This window comes from Saimiri boliviensis, chromosome 4 (assembly GCF_048565385.1).
Source record: "Saimiri boliviensis isolate mSaiBol1 chromosome 4, mSaiBol1.pri, whole genome shotgun sequence".
Classification (NCBI taxonomy): Eukaryota; Metazoa; Chordata; class Mammalia; order Primates; family Cebidae; genus Saimiri; species Saimiri boliviensis.
This window is the reverse complement of record NC_133452.1, coordinates 12123931-12140001: the sequence shown is the minus strand read 5'-3', so window position 1 is coordinate 12140001 and position 16071 is coordinate 12123931. Positions and strand designations below refer to the sequence as shown.

The window sequence follows — 16071 nt, the reverse complement described above, 5'->3', positions numbered from 1 at the left end:
CAGACGGGGTTTCACCTTGTTGACCAAGATGGGATCTCAATCTCTTGACCTTGTGATTCACCCGCCTCGGCCTCCCAAAGTGCTGGGATTATAGGCGTGAGCCACCGCGCCCGGCCTACATTTACGTCTTTAACCCATCTTGAGTTGATTTTTGTATATAGTGTAAGGAAGGGGTCCAGTTTCAGTATTCTGCATATGGCTAGCCAGTTATCCCAGCACCATTTATTGAACAGGGAGTTCTTTCACCATTGCTTGTTTTTGTCAGGTTTGTTGAAGATCAGATGGTTGTAGGTGTATGGCCTTATTTCTGGGTTGTCTATTCTGTTCCATTTGTCTATGTATCTGTTTCTGTGCCAGTACCATGCTGTTTTGGTTACTGTAGCCCTGTAATATAGTTTGAAGTTGGGTAGTGTGATGCCTCCAGCTTTGTTGTTTTTGCTTAGGATTGCCTTGGCTATTTGGGCTCTATTTTGGTTCCATATGAATTTTAAAATGTTTTTTTCTAGTTCTATGAAGAATGTCAATGGTAGTTTAATAGGAAGAGCATTGAATCCATAAATTGCGTTGGGCATCACGGCCATTTTAATGATATTGATTCTTCTTATCCATGAGCATGGAATGTTTTTCTATTTATGTCATCTCCAATTTCTTTGAGCAGAGTATTGTAATTCTCATAGAGATCTTTCACCTCCCTCATCAGCTGTATAGCTAGGTATTTTATTCTTTTCATGGCAATTGTAAATGGAACTGTATTCCTGATTTGGCTCTCTGCTTGACTGTCGTTGGTGTATTGATTCTGTATCCTGACACTTTGCTGAAGCTGTTTATCAGGTTTAGGAGCTTTTGGGCTGAGACTACGGTGTTTTCTAGATACGGAATCATGTTGTCTGCAACATATTGATTTCTCTCTTCCTATTGAGATGCCCTTTATTTCTTTTCTTGCCTGACTGCCCTGGTCAAAACTTCTAACACTATTAATATGTTTAATCGGTGTGGTGAGAGAGGGCATCCCTGTCCTGTGCTGCTTTTCAGCTTTTGCCCATTCAGTATGATGTTGGCTGTGGGTTTCTCCTAGATGGCTCTTATTATTTTGAGGAATATGAATCTAATCAAACTAAAGAGCTTCTGCACAGCTGAAGAAACTATCAACAGAATGAATAGACACTATACCGAATGGGAGAAGATTTTTGCGATCTATGCATCTGACAGAGGTCTAACACCCAGAATCTATAAGGAACTTAAACAAATTTCCAAGAAAAAAAAAAAAAAAATTGAAAACTAAACAAAGGACATAAATAGACACTTTTCAAAAGAAGGCATTCATGTGGCCAACAGTCATGGGAAAAAAAGCTTAACATCACTGATCGTTAGAGGAATGAGAATCAAAACCACGATGAGAAACCCCCTCACACCAGTCAGAATGGCTGTTAAAAAGCCAAAAAAAATAGCAGATGCTGGCAAGGTTGCGGAGAAAAAGGAACACTTCTTCACCATTGGTGGTAGTGTAAATTTGTTCCACCATCATGGAAAACAATGTGGTGATTCCTCAAAGACCTGTTCACAATAGCAAAGACATGGAATCAACCAGAATGTCCATCAGTGGTAGACTGGATAAAGACAATGTGGTACATATACAGCATGGAATACTATGCAGCCCTAAAAAGGAATGAGGTCATGTCTTTTGCAGCAACATGGATGCAGCTGGAGGCTGTTATCCTGAGCAAGCTAACACAGGAGCAGAAAACCAAACACTGTATGTTCTCACTTATAAGTGGGAGCTAAATGATGAGAGCACATGGACACAGGGAGGGGAACAACACACACTGGGGCCTGTCAGAGGGTGGGAGGAGGGAGAGGATCAGGAAAAATCACTAATGGGTGCTACTAGGCTTAACACCTGGGTGACAAAATCATCTGTACAACAAACCCACATGACACGAGTTTACCGATATAACAAACCTGCACATGTACCCCGAACTTAAAAGTTAGATTTTAAAAAATTGTAAAAAGAGGAGAGAGAAGCTGTGGCCACAGCTGGGCTGGTTTCTCTTTTCTGGCTGATGTCTGCACGGGGACAGTCCCTTCCCTTTGCCTCATGCCCCACTTCATTACCATGTTCCTTTTATTTTTAACTTTTATTTTAAAATACTGGCTTTGGATTTCAAATAGTATTTTCAGTGGGGTCTCATCGAGTAAGTCACTGGGAAGCACTGTCCTTCAGCGTCACTGTCCTTCCTAAAACACCGCACGTTCTAAGGCGGAAAAGCAGGCTGAGTTTTCTGGGGCTGCCCGTAATAAAGTACCCCAAACTGGGTGCTGAAAACAACGCGCTTATTCTCTCCCAGTTCTGGAGACTGGAGACTGGAAGTCTGCAATCCAGGTGTCGGCTGGGCCGGGGTGTCTCCAGCGTGGCCGCCTCCGCCCCTGTCTCTCTAGGACTCCAGTCGTGCTGGGTCAGGGACCCACCCTGCTCCACCTGTCCTCATCTTAACCTGTCACTTCTGCAGAGACTCTTGTTTCCAAACACGTTCTGAGGTGCTGGGAGTTGGGACTTCACCATATGGTATTTGGAAGGGACGCAGCTCTCCTGGGACACGGATGTGGCTCCTGTTAGAGGACTGTGGCCCGCCGGGAACTCTGCTGCCATCTTTGCTTTGTCACTTTTACAGACCAGCGAGCCCTGCCCCAGACCAGGCTGGGCCTGGGCTCTGGCCGCTTCGTGTCCCGTGCCTGCTGACTGGCATTGTCTCCTGTGTTGCCAGCTCCCTTGTTAAAGCTCAGAGGTGGGGACCTTGCCCCCACATCACCTGACTCTCCCACCCCATGCAGCCGCCTTAGAGAGATGGACAGCCTGCCCCTCCGGCCCCCTCTTGGCAGTGCTCCACCTCCCTTCCTTGCTGGGGCTGGGGGAGGGATTTCTTGGCTCCCATAAACCTTTGTGGGCTTCCTAGTGTGTGGCTTTTATCCCTTTTCTTCCTCTGGGCTCTGGGCTAGACAGGGAGGGTTGCTCTTTACGAAGTCCCTGCCCGACCTCACTCTGAGGAGCAGCAGGCGTTGACAGACAGCTGGGTACCGCCATCTGCCACTCACCCACGGATGCAGCGGCCGTGGACGCTGCCCCCGCCCCCGCAGAGAGCGTAACTTAACCTGTGGTGACTTCGTTAACACGAGACATGTAGTGGGGTCCCAGGAAGGTGGCCTTGCACCCACAGCAGCTCTTGGTTGGATGCCTGCATTTCAGGATGTGTCTCCCATCCATCAGAGACCCTGGACAGTCTGGCCACCCGGAAAGCAGAGCTGCCACTTCCCAGCGCTGAGTCCACGGTTATCTGCGTGGCCTTCAGCAAAGCCTGATTGAGCCTGCCAGGTTCCAGGCTCTGCTCCCGGGTGGGTGGGCATGGGGGGCAGTGGTGTTTGTGACTCAGGCGTAGCGGGAGTGGGACAGGTGAGGCTGGCCCTGGCAGGTGCTGCCACCCTTCCAAGTGGTGCTTCCCACAGGCAGTGTTCAGCTGGCAGCCCCTGCCTGGAGGGTGAGGGGAAGCACCACAGAGCCAGGGCAGGGAGAAGCGTGTGCAGCGCAGGCCGGGGGGCATGAAGTGGAAAGAAAACACGGGCGAACTGGAGGAGCAGAGACAGCTCGTGCCTCCTGCATACATAGGACCAGGGCACGGGCCCAGTGTGGGGTCAGCATTCTTCCAGGCCAAAAACACAGGTGTGACAGCCCCTTTTCTAAAACATTGCAGAGGCAGGAGGTGCAGAGATGGCTGGAGGGAAGTGGCTAATCCTCAAAAGCAAGAAACTCATGTTGCTTCATTTGTATGTGGCAAGGGAGCCCCCTCTTCCTGTCACTGGAGTCACTGAGTGTTTTTGTTTATGGCCCTTTATAGCAGTACAGATGCTTAGGTTGATCTAAGTTGTTTTTTAAAACATGAAACACATGGACGGATGCTGTGGCTCATGCCTGTAATCCCAGCAGTTTGGGAGGCCAAGGTGGGCGGATCATGAGGTCAGGAGATCAAGACTATCCTGGCCAACATGGTGAAAACCCATCTCTACTAAAATATAAAAAAGTAGCTGGGCATGGTGGCATGCGCCTGTAATCCCAGCTACCTGAGAGGCTGAGGCAGGAGAATCTCTTGAACCTGTGAGGCAGAGGGTACAGTGAGCCAAAATTGCATCTCTGCATTCCAGCCTGGTGACAGAGCAAGAGTCTGTCTGAAAAAAAAAAAAAAAGATATTAAGTGGAATGCACAGTTAGTATGCTCCTGTGAAGTGGCAGCCCTGCCGCCGTGCCTGGGTCCCTGGCTGCGTGGCCGCCTGCTGAGGATGGTTCTTCTAGGTTGAGTCAGGAGAGGGGAGCAAGGCTGGGAGGAGCTCGGCTCGGCCTGCAGGTCCTTGCTGAGCTCAGAGATGCAGCCCCGTGAGGACCGGGCGTGGGGCACAGGGGAACCTGCCTGGTCCTGCCTGGGACCCTGTTGAGATTCACCTGTTTCAGACGCTGGCAATCAGCTGGGATTCTGGAGTGGTCCCTCAGGGGAGGGACCCAAAGTCTCCACCAAGGGCCCGGGTCGGGACGGTGTCACAAGCCCTCCATACACAGCTCGCAGCTTTGCTTATGGTACAAGAGGAGACTGTCCAGTGCTTCTGGAGACCTTGAACCTGCTCCTGTAGACCCTCGGGTAGACTCATTCTGACAGGCAGCGTGGCTTCCCCTCCACCTGACAGCGGAGGAAGTGGCAGGCTCTGCGTCTCAGCGGCCTCTCCCCAGGGTGCAGGCAGCAACTTTGAGGAAATGAGTGCGGAGCCTCCGGTTGGAAGGAGGGCCGTGCTGGGGAGGCAAGTCACACTGGCCTGGGGCCTCTGCAGAGGAAAGAGGGTCCCCAGCCAGGCCTGCTGGCCATGTGGAAGTGGAGCATGCCACAGGTGGCTGTGCGGTCATTGTCTGGCAAACAAATGATGGAACCAGACTGGGAGCAGACCGGTTCCCTGCAATGGGGACTTCTCCCTGCGGTGGCAGGCAGATCAGCTTCTCAGGAATTAATTCTCAGGGAGCCAGAAAAGGGGGGCCCTGTGGCACCTCCACTTTCGCTTTGGTTTAGCATGTTTCTTAGGAGGAATAAATAATCCTCCTCCTCCAAGGCAGGCCGTGTGTGTGTGTGTGTTTGTGTGTGTGTGCAGGGGTTGTATGTGTGCAGTGTATGTGTATGCAGTATGTGCATGGTGTGTGTTGATGTGTTGTGCATGTTGTGTGTATGTATGTGGTGTGTGTATGGTGTGTGTGTTGATGTATTGTGCATGTTGTGTGTATGTATGCGGTGTGTGTATGGTGTGTATGTTGTGTTGTGCATGGTGTGTGTGTGCAGTGTGTGGTGTGTGTGGATGTGTTGTGCATGTTGTGTGTGTGTGCAGTGTGTGTATGGTGTGTGTTGATGAGTTATGCATGTTGCATGTATATGTGGTGTGTGTGCTGATGTGTTGTATGTGGTGTGCGCATGGTGTGTGTTGATGTGTTATCCATGTTACATGCATGTGATGTGTGTACATGTGTGTGGTGTCATGTGTGCTGTATGTATTGTTTGTGCATCATGTGTATGTGTACATGTGTGCATTTGTGTGTTGTATACAGACGTGTGGATTGCACATGTGTGTGTGCACGCACAGATGTTGTGTGCATGTGTAGATAGCATCTCAGTCTCCTTGGGAGGAAGCCTTGAGTCTTTTTGGCTCTGCTGAGTCATAGCTGGTGGGCTTGCTCTGCAGTGCTGACTCACCATGAAGAAAAACAAGACCAAAAAGTCCCCTCCGTCTATTAAAAAACAAAAAGCATGGAAGATAAATATTTGGCTATTCAAGATAAGGCCACTGACTCATGCAGGGAGTTAGGATGACTGTGTCCTCCCAGGAATGCAGACTTGGAGAGAATGGTTTGCAGATGCTGTAACCGGAAGTAGAAGGTCAGCAGAAAAGCCTTTCAGAGAGAAGGGATATGTACATCTAGTTTTCCTGCCCCAAGCCTCTCTCTTTCTGGCCATTTGGTTTCTGTTCTCACTGCTCTGGAAGCGCCGCTCAGGGTCACCCTCTGGCTGCCCAGTCTGGGATCTCAGCCCTGGCTTGGCCTCCGTCTCTTCCTCCTGTGGCCCTGCTGATCTTGGTCTCCCTCCCACCTCTCGTCCGTCCCTTCTTGGATCCCTCCTTCTTCCCAGGGCCCAACTCTCTCTGACCCCAGCAGGTGCCCTTGTGTGGACTCATAGGCTCAGCGCCTCCGGGGAGGAGAAAACAGCTCCATTTTTTGAGTGGCTACCCTGTGCTGGGACTATGCCCCTCACTTATCCCTCACTGCCCGTCCCCTCTCTGTGCACAAGGACATGAACTTCCTGTAGAGAGAGGGAAACTGAGGATGAAGGTGGCTAAGTCATGTGCTCAGGGCCACCCTGATGGGAAAATGGGGGTTTGCAAAGTGGCATTCGGACTCAGCTTGTGCCAATACTAGTGCCCACTTTGTCTCCTGCTTCCGCTCTCTGCCTGCCTCCCCACCCCAAGTGCCCTCTGTTAAAATGGCATGTGTGAAGTGAGATGTCACTTCTTCCACTGGCAGTAAGAGCTGTTTGCCCAGAATGGAAACATATCACTTGCGTTTGACAGTCGAGTTATGCCCCTCGCCTTGGGAACAGAGAAGACAGTCCTGATGATAGGATGGGTAGCCCGTTTCCCTGCAGAGGACCGGGTGGAGGACTTTGGAGCTCCTTTCTTCTTGCTCCAGTGTGGGGAGGGAGGGGTGTGCAGAGCACAGACGGCCCTCAGTGTTTTTAGAAGCTGGTCCTGGGCGAGTCTCAGCTCAAGAGGAGCCTGGCCTGACACCGAAAGTTGCATTGTTAGCACATGGCAGGCAGAGTGAAGGGAGACATTTCTCATCGAAATAGATGGTGGCCATTGGTTTCTGCTGTCCAGTGTTTTTCTGGCTCTTGCTCTGTTGCCGCAGTTGGAGCTCAGTGGTGCAGTCATAGCTCACTGCAGCCTCATCCTCCTGGGCTCAAGCGATTTTCTTGCCTCAGCCTCCCGAGTAGCTGGGACTACAGGCGTGCCTCAGCATACCTGGCTAACTTTTAAAAAATTGTTTTTGTAGAGATGGGGGTCTCACTTTATTGCCCAGGCTGGTGTTGAACTTTCGGGCTCAAGCCAGCCTCCCACGTTGGCCTCCCAAAGTGGTGGGATTGTGGGCGTGGGCCACCACGCCCAGCCTGGGTATTGCTAAACATTGTCTTTATATTACAAACATTGACCTCACTGGTTTCTTTTCCAGGAACCTGGGCCTGTGCAGGTCGCACATGCTGGTCAGTTGTATCTAACTAATTTCATGTTAGTTAACTACGTCTACAGCCATTCAGGCAACCTGCTATTTTATTCTGTTTTGTTAGTAGAAGAATGAAGCGTCACAACTTTGCTGGTACTCAGTCTCTGGAAACAGATTCAAGTTCTCAACGCACGCTTTTTCCCTTCAGAGATTAAAGAATAGAATTCCAGTTTGACAATACAGATTCCAGGCTCTGGTCATTCCTGTGGTCCGGGGAAACAGTGGCTCTAATTTTCAGGTCCTCCACTGCCGAGTGACTCATGCCTGTGTGACCTGAGTGTGATCTCGCCTGCGCGGAAAGCTACCCTGTAAGGGAGCAGGCCGGTGAGGAACGCAAAGGACCACAGGAGCACCCAGGCCACCCTGCCAGGCCAGGCTAGAATTGCGCAGATAAAGGCCCCGCATCTGATAAGTGCCGCCGCCTGCCCCCGCTGGCACTCAGGATCGTACTTCTTGTCCTTTTAAAACTCCCTTGCAGTCATCGGAGGCCTGCAGGCACACTGTGAAATAGCTGTGCATGTGGGTGGGGTGGAGATAGATGTCTTAAAGTGTAAGGATCATTTGTTTCTCTGCAGGTGCTGTCGCACTGGAAGCCTTTGGAAACCGTGTCGTGTGTGCTGACTGGGTGGTGTGTTTAAGAACACAGTGGGGCAGGGCCAGGACCAAGTACACAGTCAAGCTGAGTCTTGTATTGTCAAGTACAAGACTGGCTGGCACAGTCCGTGAGGTCTTTTGGCTATCACGGGTGCACTTTATTTCATCCAGTCCTTCTCTAATAGCTCTCTGCTGCTTAGCTATTCGCCAAGGTAAAAATAGAGGGTTATAAGGAAGGGGAAATTCCAGAACACATTGGCTTCTATTCACAAAAGAGGTGGCAGAGGGTTGTGGCTGGGATTTTCAGGGCAGTGATAAGATTGTGCCCTAGAAGTGTGAATTTCTGGAGACCCTGGGAGGCCCGATCCCCCTGCAGACCCTTCTTCGGAGGCTGGTCAACAGCCAGCATGCCCACCCAGCATCCAGCCAGAGGTCAGGAAGCATCGCCAGCCACGCCAGGTGGGGGAGCAGAAGACGCTGAAGTCCACCGTCTGCCCTTCATTCCGGCTGGTGTCAGGTCACAGGCAGCTGGATCCGGTTACCCAGCCCAGGACATTCGGTTTCATTGAGAAGCCCTCTCCCTTCTGTTTCCTTGTGCCGCAGACGATTTACATGGACGATGGAGTGTCATCTTTTGTCCAGATCAGAGGCTCGGTTCCACTGTTTTGGGAGCAGCCAGGGCTTCAGGTAGGTCATGAAAAATCTTAAATGTCCCCTTGTGACGTTGTCCGCCCTGCCGTTCCCTTCAGCAGCTGCAGAATGTTTCTTTTGACGTGTTCCTTTCGTCGCATTATTTCTAGTCTTTTTCCTCAGCCCTGATGTGTTGAGCTGAGCTGTTGAAGTATGTACACGTGTGTGGGGTGTGTGTGTGTGTGTGTGCACGTGTGTGTGGAAAACACAGACACCCCTTTGTTTCTGGTGGGCAAGCGTGCTGTGTGAAGCCGTCAACTCGAGCGAGTGAAGCCTGCTGGGTGAGTCCCACGAAGTGTGTGCCTGGCTAGCGCTGCCGGAGGTGAGACCCGGAGTCTGGTGCACTGAGGCCGTTTCTGAGAGCGGTGACTCTCGTAGAGGGCTTCAGGCAGGCTCTGTGGCTGCGTAGATCTGGCACCCGCTGCCGCCTGTCAAGAGGCCACGCGAGACGTGCGCAGCCTTCCCGTGATTTCTAAAAATAGCCCTTGCCATCCAAAGCAGGGCTCCGGTCAGTGCCAGACAGATTTGGCATTCTTTCTCCTGGGAAGAGCTCAGGCTAGGGATGCGTTCCAAGAACACATTGGTCGTCAATGGAATGACGTGCTGCCTCCTTCACCAGGGTCTTTAACAAGGTGGGTTATGGGCCAAGTGGACTGGACGGTCTTCCCCAGTCATCTCCAGTCTCCTCCCTGTCCTGAGGGGACGTGGATGCGGGGCCTTTGTCGCCTCTCGGCTCTTCTTACTGACAGCTCTCGTGTGACTGCCTTTGGGTTGCCAGCCAGTGGCTACCAGGGCCCAGAGTGCCATCTGCCAGGTTCCAGGGAGTGTTTGACATCGCTGGACTCAGGGTCCCCAGTCTTGGGTTCAGCTTCTTGACTTTACCCTGTGCCAGGAGCAGGTGAGTCACTTGACCCCATGGCTGTTGGCATGCTGCACTGACAGCATTGGCGAAGTACCTGGTCAGCCTGGGCACTGAGATGGATGAATGGAGGTCTCGTTTAGGCTCCACGCTCTGGTGGAGAGAAAAGGCTTCATTAATTTTCAGTCTTTCCACTAGAAAGAGACCACCACGCTACCCGAGATAACTGGTGGCCTCTAGAGAAACGCTCCCAAGGACAGTTGTGACGTAGAAACTCCTCCGGATGACTGCCCAGAGGAGGTTTCGGGAAAAACAGCTTTATTGTCTTCTAAGTTACACACCCATTTAAAGCTTACAACTTGGTACTTTCACCGCATTTACAGAGTTGTGTAAACACCACTGTAATCTAAGAGCACTTTGATCACCACTAAAAAACTGTCCTCATTAGCGGTCTCTCCCATGCCCTCCAGGTCTCCCTCGGGCCACCTCAGCAGTTCATCTGCTTTCTTTACCTGTAGATTTCCCATTCCAGACATTCCAAAAGGGTTTTCAAAACTTGATTTTCTTTAAAAGTGGAGTGTTCCTTGGGAAACGTCTTGAGCTCTGTCTTCAGGAGAATGAAAGAATTGATCGGATGAATATGGCACAGAAAGGAGACAGGGAGACTGTGCTGTGTCTCATGTAAAGTTGGTAAGAAATCCAGACGTTAGGGGCACGGTCGTGATGGATTCTTAGGATTTGGGAAGGACCCTCTGAAATTCATCCAGTCCACACTCTAACTCTCAGTACAGAGGTTGCTTTTGTTTTTGTTTTTTTTAGACAGAGTCTCGCTCTGTCACCCAAGCTGGAGTGCAGTGGTGTGATCTTGGCTCACCGCAACCTGCACCTCCCAGGTTCAAGCCATTCTCCTCCCTCAGCACCCCAAGTGGCTGAGACTACAGGTGCTCACCACCATGCCTGGCTAATTTTGTTGTATTTTTAGTAGAGATGAGGTTTTGCCACGTTAGCCAGGCTGGTCTCAAACTCCGGACCTCATGTGATCCACCTGCCTCAGCCTCCCAAAGTGCTGGGATGCCAGGCATGACCACCACACCCAGCCAGTTCAGGGGTCCTTCCTCCAGACCACGACTGGTTCCAACTCTTGGCAAGTCCGTCCTGTATTGCGCCACTGTGTCTGTCCGACTCTAAGTGTTTCAGGTACGCAGGAGCAAGTCTGATTCTTCTCCGTGTGACTTGCCCTCGGCCCTGGGAGGCTGTCTCCTCCTGAATCTTTGCTAAGGCCTCCCAACTCCTTTGGCTGCCTTCTGTCCTGTTTCTAAGACTCTTGGTGTTCTCATCTCCCTCATCTAAAAACACCACGCCTTTCTGCCATTCCCCTCTGGGATTTCATTTCAGTCTCCACCTTGACCTCCGTGCTGCCTCAGGTGCAGCCTGGCCCTCCGTGGGATAACTGTGCCTCAGTCCGTCAGAGGCCAGGAGCAGTGGACCCCGAGGCCTCAGCTTTTTGGCAGCTGTTTCACCCCCTTAAATGCCTAACACTCGTGCTGTGCCAGAGCCTCCATGGTTCTCCCTCCCTCCCTCCCTCCCCCCCCCTTTTTTTTTTTTTTTTTCTTTTTTGAAACAGTCTCATGCTGTCACCCCACACCCAGGCTGGAGTGCAATGGTGTGCTCTCGGCTCACTGCAACCTCCGCCTCCCGGGTTCAAGTGATTCTCCTGCCTCAGCCTCACAAGTAGCTGGGACTACAGGTACCCACCACCATTGCCGGCTAATTTTTTGTGTGTTTTTGGTAGAGACTGTGTTTCATCACGTTGGCCAGGATGGTTTTGAACTCCTGACCTCAAGTAAGCCACCTGCCTCGGTCTCCCAGAGTGCTAGGATTACAGACATGAGCCACCGCGCCTGGCCTCCATGGTTTCTTCAAAACAAGTTGCAGAAGGCTTTAGTGTTCCTTTTATCTTACTAAGGACTTGCTAACCTTTGGGCCTAATACCCGTGTTTAGCCTCTAAATACCACTCTTCGTGAAAGAGAGACTAAGTCACCTTCAGAGGAGGCCAGGAGGGCAGGGAAGTGGCCGGCCACCCTCACCGGCTTGAACTGTCACTGTCAAGCCCAAGGTCGCTTCTGGTTATTTTTCTCCACTTTGAGCTTTTTCTCTTCCTCCTTTACTTAGGTTAGATGAAAAGTGCAAAGATTCTGGAGGAGAAGCTTGTACATTAGGTTGCAATGCGATCCCTTCTTGGTGGCTGCCGTTGGAGACCCAGAGCCCAACAGGATAGGGCAGAGGGCAGTGGGTGAGGATTTTTCTGCGTGTTTTCCTGGGAACGGTGCCTTCAGTACTTCCTGACTCCATTTCTAGCAGCCGTGTACCTTTAATAAATTTCATTTTTACTGTGTAAATGGGTTGTGCAGTTTATAAATAGCCACACTGAGATTTCACCCTTCAAGCGAATTCCTCCCTCGTCTAGCTGGTTAGAGAATCTATTTATGATCTGTGTCTGTGGCTGACAACTTTGCTCCCCTGGTCATTGTAGAATCTTCCTCCCCTTAAGAGGGCTGTACAGACACGTGCCTTGCCAAGGTAAGTCCAGTCTCTGTTTTGAAGTTTCCTGCAACTGAACCAAACCGAGGACGATGCTGAGTAGAACAGACCCCTCTTGTCCCGTCGTCCCTCTTCCCCGCTGGAAACCATTCGCCAAGTTCGTGGATGCATGGTTTCGGCATGGGCACTTTGGTGTGTACCTTTGTTTGTTCCAAAAAAGACATGAGATGGATGGCTTGTAGTAGTAACAGTTTCAAAAATCAGTGAAGAGGTTAGGGTGAAGGGAAACAGTGGAATTGGTGCCCACAGTGCGTGCCGTAGGTCCTGTGCATGCGGGAAGGAAGCTGACACTTGTTCCAAGTGTCCCCACAGCCACCGCAGAAAGAACCGCACTCACAGCCAGTGTATGAAAGTGACGAGCTTTGAAGCTATGCAGACCTGGGCTCAAATTCAAACTCTGGCTCCCCCACTTCGTGACCATGAGAGGATCTTATCTGTGCCAAGCCTTAGTTTGCTTTTCTGTAAAATGGGGCTAACAATACCTACCTTATAGGAGTTCTAGAGAGGATTAATGAGCATAATATAAGAATTTGGCTTGGCACAGCGGCTCACGCCTATAATCCCAGCACTTCGGGCGGCCGAGGTGGATGGATCACTTGAAGTCAGGAGTTTAAGATGAGCCTGGCCAACATGGTGAAACCCTATCTCTCCTAAAAAAGCAAAAATTAGCCAGGCATGATGGCAGGTTCCTGTAATCCCAGTAACTCAGGAGGCTGAGGCAGGAGAATCACTTGAACCTGGGAGGTGGAGTTTGCAGTGAGCTGAGATCACACCACTCTGCACTCTAGCCTGGGCAACAGAGTAAGACTCTGTCAAAAAAATTAAAAAAAATAAGAATTTAACACAGTATCTAGAACCTAAAAAGTGCTCAAAATGGCAGCTGATATTGATACTAATAGAAACAAATGATGACACCCAGGAGATAAAGCCACCGGCGGCCTCAGAGAAGTATGGCTTTTGGTGTCCTGAGCACTGAATGGGAATTTCCTCCTGTCTTCGCCGGGACGCCGTGACATGTGATGATGTGAAGACAGCTTCCTGGGGTGTCTTATCTGTCATCCCTCACAGACTCCTGGTAAATCAGTGACTCCAGCTGAAGCCATTTATTCACCCCAGCCGTTCACTGAGCATCTCCCAGGTGTATGGGGCACGGGGGATCAGATACAGTCCCTGCCTTCAAGGAGCAGGGGCCAGGACATGGCAGTGTTGTGTGGATACAGCCGTGCTGGAGGAAGGCAGGGACCCCAGGGCAGCTCTCCCAGGCTGAGGGTGTTATGGGGGGCTGCCCAAGGGTCCAGACGGCGGAGGATGAGGAAGATGCACTCGAGCAAGGAAGGCAGCCCTTGCAGAGGGAACTGTGGGTGCAGATATTGTAACCCCTGGGATCACAGAGATCCAGGGAGTGTCTCTGGATAGCTTCTTGGAGTCCTGGGCATGAGGGAATGGGAGGACAGATGGGAGAGGTGAGCAGGGCCCGGTCAAGGCCCTGTGGACGCTACACTGAGGAGTCTACATCCCATAATACCAGCTACTCAGGCAGTACTCCCCAACCTTGCTGCTCAGAAGACTCCCCTGGGGAGCTTTAAAAATCCTGATGCCCAGGTTGATACTATACAGATTAAGTCACAATATCTGGGGCCAGGAGCCAGGCAGCTGTCCTTTTTGAAGACCCGTAGGTGACTCCAGTGTGCATGCAGGAAAGTATGGGAACCTCTCAGAGCTGTGCTGGCAGAGCAGTTTTACTGGGGTCAGACCAGGTACAGGGAGCTCTGGTTGTGGCCTTTGTCCATTGCTGTGGTGTAAGTTTTCCCATCGTGGCCACTTTGAGCCTAGCAGCTCCACGTCACTGAGCTCAGAGTCAGGACAGGCTGGGTACACAGCCGGCTTGCACACCTGCAGGAGCTGGCTCCAGCACACGCCGGGCTCTGGCTAAAGGACTGCCTGATGGAGACACGATTAGACAGAAGTCTAGAAAGCGTTCGTTTGGAGGGGAAAGACACCAGATGGGAGGCTGCTGAACTGAGATTTTCGGGCAGCCTTAAGCAAGGTAGGAGTGGTGGGGTGTAGGGGAAAGGTGTGAGGTGCTGTCTGCGGTCCTCGGGCCTCCTGACTGCTGATGGAGAGACCGCTGCGCTTCCCGCAGCCTAGAGTTCTCCAGACCCTGACTGTCCTAATGGCTGTCTCCCTAAACTCAGCCCGTGGGCTATAGGATTGAACTAATGAGTTTAGGGACCAGATAAGAGTAACTGACCCTTTGCTCAGAGGGGAGGAGGATGGGGTAGAGGAGAAGGGAAGCTACACAATGCAGCCACAGTGGTGGCCCCTGCCCCCACCTGCAGCTCGTTCCTGTGGCTTCTGACGCTCATTGACCTCAGGATTAGGTGACTCCAGAGAAGGTAGATGCTGGTCATTGTCAGAGTAGGACAGAAGGGAGGAAGCCTATGAGGCCTAGGAACCCAGACAAAAAGGATGCTTCCCGGAGGGTGAGCTCCAGGGAGAACAGGAGGCCCCAGCTCCCTCCGCTTTTGCCCGAGGCCTCCCTGTGCTGCCTTTCCGCTTGCTTAGAAGAAGTGACTTTGGGTTATGACTCAGGGAGAGTCAGTTAGACAAGCCCAGTCACAGAACTTGTTTAAGGGATGGAGGGACCCAGCCTGAGGCCCAAGGAAGCAGCTGTGACAAGCTGGGCCTGGTCAGGGTGTCCCTGAGGCACTGTAGGTGAGGACTTGCCTCTGCTGGTAGGCATACAGCCCTGCAGGTGTAGAGACAGCTCTGCAGGTGTAGACACAGCCCTGCAGGGGTAGACACAGCTCTGCAGGTGTGCACACAGCTCTGCAGGTGTGCACACAGATCTGCAGGTGTAGCGACAGCTCTGCAGGTGTGCACACAGCTCTGCAGGTGTAGAGACAGCTCTGCAGGTGTAGACACAGCCCTGCAGGGGTAGACAGCTCTGCAGGTATAGAGACAGCTCTGCAGGTGTAGACACAGCTCTGCAGGTGTGCACACAGCTCTGCAGGTGTAGACACAGCTCTGCAGGGTGGACACAGCTCTGCAGGTGTGCACACAGCTCTGCAGATGTAGACACAGCTCTGCAGCTGTGCACACAACTCTGCAGGTGTAGACACAGCTCTGCAGATGTAGACACAGCTCTGTAGGTGTGCACACAGCTCTGCAGGTGTGCACACAACTCTGCAGGTGTGCACACAACTGCAGGTGTAGACACAGCTCTGCAGGTGTGCACACAGCTCTGCAGGTGTGCACATAGCTCTGCAAGTGTGGACACAGCTCTGCAGGTGTAGACATAGCTCTGTACGTGTGCACACGGTCCCTGGAGCTGTCTTCCCTGCTGTACCTTCCACCCCCTTCATGGGCATTTGCAACCTGAGCCAAAGGGGAATGTAACAAGTCCAGAAATAAGTCAAAACCAGAGCCACTCAAACTTCAGTGTGTGTGCATAGGCATCGCCTATTGGGCTTGTTAAAACACAGATTCCTGGTCCCACCCCTGGAGAGTCTGGCTCAGCAGATGGGGGATGGGCCCAGGACTGCATTTCTAACAAGCACCCAGAAGAGGTCCAGCCATCACACTCTGAGAACCACTGGTCTAGACTTACAGGTCCGTTCTGCCCATTCCCTGCTCTGCTCACTCACCTAGGGGTGGTGCCCCTGACTTCTTAGTACTCCCAGGTAGAAAGGTTTGTTGTCAGCAGTGACATCGGACTAGCCACTGCGGGGGGAATTGACCATGCCTGTGACAGCAGGACCCAGCCCTGTCCACATGGAATGGTTGCCTAAGTCCAGGACAAAAGACAAGCCGGAGGCCTCGGAAGAGATGTGCTGCAGCCCCTGTCCCGGCGGTGCCCTTCTGCGGTGGGCGGCTGCTTCCAGGGCTTGCCATCTGTTTGCCACGTTTCCTGAGTCCTCGCCGACATGATTGAAGGAGCCACATCACCGGCAGGTGCCTCATTTCACCCTGTTA

At 51.8% G+C, this 16071-nt stretch overlaps 1 protein-coding gene across 8 annotated transcripts in view; it reads left to right on the top strand.

The window, feature by feature from the left end:
* Positions 1-16071, top strand: part of SYNJ2 (synaptojanin 2) — a 122080-nt gene that overhangs the window by 57840 nt on the left and 48169 nt on the right. For 5 of the 8 annotated variants that reach the window (XM_010344300.3, XM_010344301.3, XM_010344299.3 and 2 more), the window contains exon 5: positions 8549-8632. In XM_010344300.3, coding sequence (XP_010342602.1) covers positions 8549-8632 — 84 coding nt within the window. The other 3 variants (XM_010344305.3, XM_074397196.1, XM_074397198.1) reach the window with 2 other exon arrangements.